The sequence below is a fragment of the Phacochoerus africanus genome, chromosome 15, assembly GCF_016906955.1.
Source record: "Phacochoerus africanus isolate WHEZ1 chromosome 15, ROS_Pafr_v1, whole genome shotgun sequence".
Taxonomy (NCBI): domain Eukaryota; kingdom Metazoa; phylum Chordata; class Mammalia; order Artiodactyla; family Suidae; genus Phacochoerus; species Phacochoerus africanus.
This window is the reverse complement of record NC_062558.1, coordinates 107,681,899-107,690,339: the sequence shown is the minus strand read 5'-3', so window position 1 is coordinate 107,690,339 and position 8,441 is coordinate 107,681,899. Positions and strand designations below refer to the sequence as shown.

The 8,441-nt window shown below is 40.3% G+C and overlaps 1 protein-coding gene across 7 annotated transcripts in view; it reads right to left on the bottom strand.

Annotated features, from left to right (window-relative positions):
- Positions 1 to 317: 317 nt before the first annotated feature.
- Positions 318 to 8,441, bottom strand: part of ENTPD1 (ectonucleoside triphosphate diphosphohydrolase 1) — a 125,121-nt gene continuing 116,997 nt past the window's right edge. For all 7 annotated transcript variants that reach the window (XM_047759732.1, XM_047759728.1, XM_047759730.1 and 4 more), the window contains 2 exons: positions 5,985 to 6,122; positions 318 to 3,543 (listed from right to left, as the gene is read on the bottom strand). In XM_047759732.1, coding sequence (XP_047615688.1) covers positions 3,337 to 3,543; positions 5,985 to 6,122 — 345 coding nt within the window. In that variant the 3' untranslated portion in view covers positions 318 to 3,336. The remainder of the gene's footprint in view (positions 3,544 to 5,984; positions 6,123 to 8,441) is intronic.

Sequence of the window (8,441 nt, the reverse complement as noted above, 5' to 3'; positions counted from 1 at the left end):
TTCTGTGTTAGAATTGGTCATTCATGTCCTTTGTCATGTGACTCTGCCATTCCTCCCGGTGTTTCTCTGACTTGCTAATGATGGGCTTGGTCACATGACTTATTCTGGTCAGTAGAATGTGGATGGAAATGTCAGGGCGCACATGCTGGCTAAGGCCCAAAGAGATGTCCTCTATTTTCTCTCCCTCTCTTAGGCCCTGCCACTCATCATGGGAACATGGCTCAGGAAACCACAAGACAGGGAGAGTGGGAGATATGTGGAGCAGGCCGAACCAGACCTGTTGCCTGCAGAAGAGATACTAGCTGACCTACAACCCATGAACATGAAAATCAATGTTTATTGTGGTAAGGCACCAAAACTTGGAGGTTGTTACAAGAAATTAAAACAAAACAAAACAAGAAAACTAGCACTAACTGAAAGAAATACCAAACCGAAAGAAATACCCGGCTAGTGAGCACAGCTAACTATGAGCAACTGTCATGTTTTAGTAACATAGCAACTATTAGAATCTAAATCAGAGAGGGATGAGACCAGTTTGGGTGAAATTCATCTCATCTTTCAAACTGACAATAAATGAGAATATATTTTAATAGTAACTTTACTACTATATGGTAAATTTTGCTCTGTGAGCTATTAGGAGACATTTATTTTAATGTTTAAATTTACATTTTGACTATAGAATATAAGCATCCAGATTATCTTGTATTATCTTTGAATCCAGATTAAATTTCCCAGCGGTCTTTCATCAGGCATGTTGGCCTGAATAACAGGCATCTCTGTGTTCAAAAAAAGGCAACAAAACCAGGAATAAAGTGAAATTCTGAGCTGAGATCTTAAAAGCTTATTCAGAATAATGTTAAATTTCATATTAAGGTAGGTAATGTTATAGCATCTATAGCTGTTGTAAAAAAAATCCTCCCTCAAAAGAAAAAGTATTTTTGCCTGTGTCTTTTTAGCTCTGAATGTCCTTTTAGACATTTGCTATTCAATATGGTAGTCACTGGTCACAGGTGGCTCTCAAGCACTTGAAATGTAGTCTTGATTGACATGTGTTGTAAGTATAATATGCACAACAGATTTCAAAAACAATATGAAAAACAAATTATCTCATTAATAACATATCTTAATTACATTTTGAAATGGGTTCTAGGTACCTTCACCATAAGCATCTTTGTCATAGACATCTTTGCCACAAGCATTTTTGCTGCAAACATTTTCATCGAATAACTAATCGGCTGTAAGGCATATTCCCATGAAAAATAAAATAATTGAGGGACAGTTTTTGGTTTGACAACTTGGTTTCAACTGGCTGAAATGCATTAGCATTTTTCCAGTTGGTAACATTACTAATGGCTGTATCAAGCTGTCAGATGACAACGATTTGCCCCAAGAGTTGTTTTCTTATTTTGAAACACACTACATTGGAGAAGAAAGAGGCCAAGATCCTGGAAAGTACAGAATTGAACCACATTTCCCACAGAACTTTGGAATGTCTATCAATGGACATGTGACAATATGCCAACAACAAACAACAAGTGTGTAGAAGTTTTCAAAACACAGCACAAAGCTCAGTTACAGAGATGCTTCCAAGTATTTAGAAACGATAGTCACCTTAATGAAGGAAGAAATTTTAATGAAAAAGAAAAAGTACAATGCCAAACAAGGGGAGAAATCGATGAGCAAAAAAACAAAGCAAATGAAAAGACTGGACTTCTCTGGTGGCCTAGTGGTTAAAGGATCTGGTGTCATCGCTGCTATGGCTCAAGTTCTATCTCTGGCCTGGGAACTTCTTTATACCATAGGCAGGGCCAAAAGAGGTGGGGTGGGGTGGTATAAAATGCCATGAATGAAAGACTTGGAAGACAAGTGCTTGGGTATAACCCACAAAATAAAAATTATTTGCAGTATTGCCAGGAATCCACACACATTTTAAATGTACTCAAATATTTTATATTTCACAATAAAATCAAATTGTTATTCATTTCATTATGCCCTTCTGATTGTCCCTCTTTTATTTTTCATTATTTTATCTTTTATGGAAAGTTTTCTTTACAGCCAATTGGTTATGAAGCGAAAATGTTTATAGGCAAAAGTGCTTGTGGCAAAGATGTTTATGGCAAAGATGCTTAAAGCAAAAATACCTAGAACTGGCAACAACATTTGCAGATGTGACTCTCTCACTAAATTAAGCCCTGGGACAGTAAGCTATGGCATGGTTTTAAAACTCAGTGAGCATCTTTGTGGTGCAACTGGTTAGCGTGTTTGGCTAAATGGATGGTTCAAGCCTACCCCAGGATGATGGTTCAAGCCTACCCCAGGATGGTCTTGTCTCCAGCCAGTTTCTTGGTGATAAAAACATTGTGGAATTAGATAGTGGTGACAGTTGTACAACATTGTGAGTGTACTAAATGCCACTAAATTGTACATGTTATAATGGCGAATTTTATGTTATATGCATTTTACCACAATAAAAACAAAATCCCAATAGATGTATTGAGGATGCATTTTCCCGACCTTGTGCTGTAATTGTATTTTTCTTCCTGACACGTGTACCTCTGTATGTACACAGATAATATGCCCTGATATCTGAATGCCTATTTGTATGTACAGCAGCTTTTAAAATAATCTCTGGTCTGAGTATTCCACTTTGCAGCATTTTGACATCACCCAGGAATATGTGACTCATCCACGTTCTTCTTTTGGCTTGGATTAACTACAGTATTAACTGCCTAAGCACATAAGTTCCTTCGCAAGCCTCTTTTGCCTTAGCACATATTTGCCTAGTCTAGAAAATTCTCCTAGTCTAGAAAATTCTCCCATGCAAAGGGCAGGCTGGGAATGGGATGCGTGTCTGTCTTCTCCAAAGGCATTCTATGGCTTTCTTAAAAAAATGGGAAACGGGAGAGGGAGAGAGAGAGAGCGGGTCTGTAAGACCACAACTTAATCAGTTCCCAAGACTCTTCTTTTAGCGAGTGCAACTTCCCAGCACAGGACTCAGGATTCTCAGTTCTTCTGGACCAGGTCAATGTTGCTCTTTATAAAGCAAAGATCATGAAAGGAGGCAGGTCTTTAAGACCTACCCAGCACAGAGTACAAAAGAAAAAGGGGGTGTTTGGAAAGACTCACGAGAGAGATAATGTCTGCCAGGAAGTCTTTGAGGCAGAGGGTGGTGAATACCTCCCACAGAAAGGCTTCAGCAGAAGCCAAGGAAACTTCATGCTGGTCAAGACTGGCCTTGGTGAGCAAGGAACGATGACCTTGTACACCACTGCAGAGGAAAGTGCTCCCTGAGCGAGTTTTCTTCTCACTCCAGCCAGCAGATTTCAGTTGCTCCTGCTATACCATATCTTTCCAGAAATATGAAGGCCTGTGGCAGACAAATAGGCCGATGATGACCACTATGACCAGGATTAGGGAGAAAAGGACCACGAGGAAGACATAGGTGGAGTGGGAGAGAGGTGTGGATGATGGCTCTTCAGATGGGATCATGTTGGTCAGGTTCAGCATGTAGCCCAAAGTCCACCCGACACTGGTGCTCTGGACCTGCAAACAGTAGGCAAAGTCTGTTGTTTCTGGTCTGAAGATTAAACGAGCTTTCATGCAACCCCATCCAGGACACAGAGCGACCAGGAAGTGAGCACCATGTTCAGTTCTCTAAATGGATTACTTTTATATTCTGAATTGGGATATGGCTGTGAGGAAAACGGAGCAGGAGCAATTGGTTACAAAGAAGAGTGTGGGGCCTCACTACTATATCCCTAAAATTCAGAGAGGAATTTGGTGAATGACCACCCAGTGTTCCTGCCACAAAAGCTTCATTCAAATAGGCCTTGGTGGAGATTTGCATTCTTCTTTTGCTGTTTATGTGAATGTGGGGTGGAGAAGGGGGCTGAGGGGAGACAGGAAGCACCAAAGGATGAGAGAACAATGATTGTCCCTGGCCTTTTACATCTATGTGAGGCCCGGGAATCTCACCCATACAAAACCAGGACTTCCTTTATGATTCAGCTAGGGAAAATTGGGGAATAATGGCAACAAGTCAATCTTACTTTATGAAAGTTGAAAGACCGCATAAGCACAGGAAAGGATTCTTCTTAAATGAAAAAACATTCTCCAACCCTACCATCTTCTTAGGAATATTTTCAAGCCATCTCAGAATGTACTGAAATATAGGTAGTCTATGAATAATAGATAATTTGGGAAATATTTCTTCCTTTTTCTTTTCTTTTCTTTTGTTTTTTTGCTTTTTAGGGCCGGACCCTCGGCGTATGAAGGTTCCCAGGCTAGGGGTTGAATCAGAGCTGTAGCCACCAGCCTATGCCGCAGCTGCAGTAAAGCAGGATCCAAGCCATGTCTGCAATCTACACCACAGTTCCTGGCAACACTGGATCCTTAACCCACTGAGTGAGGCCAAGGATTGAACCTGTATCCTCATGGTTACTAGTCGGATTTGTTTCTGCTTCGCCACAAGGGTAACTCTCAGAAATGTTTCTATTACACGAGTTGTGTGTGTCATGGCAGAAAATTCACAAAGTATAGATAATCCTTAAAAAGAAAATAATAAGTTGCTGTTATTATTACTTTGTGACATATCCTACCAGTCCTCTGTGCATGCTTTTCCTCACCAAAACAATGGAGTTAAATTGTATGTAGAATTACTTAACAATTCCTTGAAACATCATGCCATGTCTCTTAAGGGACACTTCTGCAAATCATCACTGGCGTGAACTGCCTTAGGTGTTCATTTTTACTCACTTTATTCAATTATTTATAAATCCTAGAAATGGAGTAATTGGGTAAAATGATGTACATATTTTAAGGCTCCTAGCATAGATTGCCTAAACAGTCTTCCCAAAGGTTATGCCAATTTGTATTCCAACCAATATCGTGTGGAATGCTCCTCTCCCCTAAACTTTTACCAGTACTAGGAATTAATAATTTGTAAAAGGCCCACTTCCCTTTCTGGGGAACGGGAGTCTTATCTGACTGCATGTGTCAAGGAAGGCTCCAGAGTTGGAGAAGATATCACCTAGAGTTTAGAAATAATGGATCATTGATTGGAGCTCAAAAAATACAAATTGCTAGTAAATCTGACATAGACATATTCCTCAAACAGACAAAATAAACTTGATGGAATGGAAGAAAGACTAGGATGTTAAAATAAGGAAAAGATTTAAATTAGCAAGGTCAATATTGATAAGAGTGTAATGAAACTAGGATCTTCAAGGCTACTACAGCTTTCTGCCTCTGCCTCAAAGTTTCTTTCACTTGAAGTCACCATATTTAATAAAGAGGTAAATTTCTTTTGCCTCCTTATTAAAGAGGTTATGGGGTTTAAAAGGTAGAGAAACACTGTTCTTTATATTTTTCAATGAGCTCAAGTGTGCCCATGAGTCTCACTGCCAATGCAGATGTTAGTCTATGCCTGGGTACCTGCAGGTGAGGCAGAGATAATACATAGCTGTGAGGTTGCTTTATTAAGGCTCACGCTAAGCCTGGCTCCTAAGCAAGCACCCCCATTCACAGTCACTTATCCGATTATTCACAGTGAGCTTTCAGACAGGTCAGTCTTAAAGCTACAACCAACAAGGCCTTTACCCCTTATGAGAAACCATGATCACCCTTTCTGGATTTGTGGAAGGAGCCTTTGGGATGGATGTTGAAGCCAGCATGTAGAATTACTGTGGCTATTGAAATACTCTTATGTTACTTTAGTATCTCATTTTTTGTTTTATAAGGGATTGGTCACTGTTGTGTGAGCAGAAAGGCGAGGCTGAGGATGCAGATAGCTCTTCTTAGATAGGATACCCATAACTTGCTGGTCAATATACCAGAAGGGCTTAAAACAAATGCTAGCTTGGGTTAGTGGTAAAGTGGTAGATCAGGACATAAGGCCAAAACTTAAATCAGGTTGACGCCTACCTCTTTCAAGCCCAAAGCTGCTTCAGTCACTACCACCCAACCTCCCCCTCAACCCAACAAACCTTGCCCATGAAATGAATATTCTTCCAGGTCTCAGCTGTAAAATGATAGCCACTCAGAAGAAGTGTGAGGATGTAGGTGCCAGAAAAGCAGTATTCACTCAGGTACTTCTCCTTCACGTCACCAAAATACATCTGCAGCTGGAAGTGAGGTGAAGAAAACATCATACTTGTACAACAACAAGCACTTCTCCAGAGCCCTCGTTTTCACCATTAGAGCTGATCAAGACAGAAGAACGGCCCAGCTCACATGGGCCTGAGAGTTGGCCCCAGTACAGGGCTTTGGGAGTGGTGCTACAATCCTTCAATGAACGTAAGGGCTCATAGTTTAGGGTCTGTTAAGGAATCTTTTCCTCCATGGGTTCTGTGACATATTAATAAGTGCTCCCAGAAAGAAGTAGTTTCTGTAGTCTAATAGGTTCAGAAACACTGAATTTTACGAGTTTCCCATCCCTTGTGAAATTTGAGCTTCACAATCACATTAGCTAAAAGATGTGGAAAATCTTGCATGAAAGCTATTAATCTTTGTTTAATTAGAGTTCTCTATATGCTCTCAACCAAAGTCTTTTGTTTGGAGCCTCTCAGCATCTCAGGGAAAGAGTGTCATCAAAAGCCTTGCCACTCAGTTTAGTCTCTGGACTAGCAGCATCAGTATCCCCTGAGAGCTTGTTAGTTTTCATCCCCATCTGCCACTGCAGATGTGCTTTCTAATATGATCTCCACATGATCACATACACAGTAATGTTTAATAAAAGCTTCTCTGGAACCCAGTTGAGGAAGTATTTTGCTCAAGACTCCAAGATGCTCATCTTTCTCCACAGATCATCACGAGGTGCAAAAAGCCTCCCTTAAGCATTTTGTAAAATGATGGGGCATATTTGAGTGGCTCTATCTGAATGCCATGAATGCCCATTTTTCATATTCTAACTTAGACAAAATACTAGATTAAATTCCAAATGTCCAGGCTCTTTTTCAAGAAAAAATTATTAGAGTATAGTTGACCTATAATGCTGTACTAGTTTCAGGTGTACAGCAAAATGAATCAGTTATACACACATCCATTCTTTTCTCCCATATAGGCTATTACAGAATATTGAGATTTCCCTGTGCTTTACAGTAGGTCCTTGTTAAGTATATATTTTATATATAATAGTAGTATGTATATGTTAATCCCAACCTCCTAATTTACCCCTCCACCCTCCTCCCAATTTCCTCTTTTGGTAACCATAAGTTTGATTTTGAAATTTGTGAGTTTGTTTCTGTTTTAGAAATAAGTTCTTTTGTACCATTTTTTTTTAGATTCCACATATAAGTGATACCATATGATATTTGCCTTTCTCTGTGACTTGCTTCACTTAGTATGATAATTTCTAGGTCCATCCATGTTGCTGCAAATGGCATTATTTTGTTCGTTTTTACGGCTGAGTAATACTCCATTGTATATATGTACCACATCTTCTTTATCCATTCATGTGTGGATGGAAATTTCAGTTGCTTCCATGTCTTGGCTAATTTAAATACTGCTGCAATGAATGTTGGGTTGCACATATCTTTTCGAATTATGGTTTTCTCCAGATATATGCCCAGGAGCAGGATTGCTGGATCATATGGTAGTTCTATATTTACCTTTTTTTTTTTTTTTTGCCATTTCTTGGGCCACTCCTGCAGCATGTGGAGGTTCCCAGGCTAGGGGTCTAATTAGAGCTGTAGCCGCCGGCCTATGCCAGAGCCACTGCAACATGGGATCCGAGTCGAGTCTGCAACCTACACCACAGCTCACGGCAACACCGGATCCTTAACCCACTGAGCAAGGCCAGGGATCGAACCGGCAACCTCATGGTTCCTAGTCAGATTCGTTAACCACTGAGCCACGACAGGAACTCCAATATGTTTACTTTTTTTTTTTTAAGGAAATTTATTTTTACTTCTTTGTCTCTTTATTTATTATTATTATTATTGTCTTTTTGTCTTTTTAGGGCCACATCCGCAGCATATGGTGATTACCAGGCTAAGGGTCTAATTGGAGCTTAGCCACAGCCACAGCCACAGCCACAGCCACAGCCACAGCCACAGCCACACGGGATCCAAGCCGCGTCTGCGAACTACGACACAGCTCAAGGCAACTACAGATCCTTAACCCACTGAGCCTGGCAAGGGATTGAACCCGCAACCTCATGGTTCCGAGTCGGATTCGTTAACCACTGAGCCATGACTGGAATGCCTATATTTAGTTTTTTAAGGAACTTCCATACTGTCCTCTGTACTGGCTGCACCAATTTATATTCCTACCAACAGTGTAGGAAGGTTCCCTTTTCTCCACACCCTCTCCAGCATTTATTGTTTTAGGCTTTTTTGTTTTTGGAGGTTTTTTTTGTTTGTTTGTTTGTTTGGTGATGGCCATTCTGACCAGTGTGAGGTCATTCCTCATTACAGTTTTGATTTGCATTTCTCTAATAATTA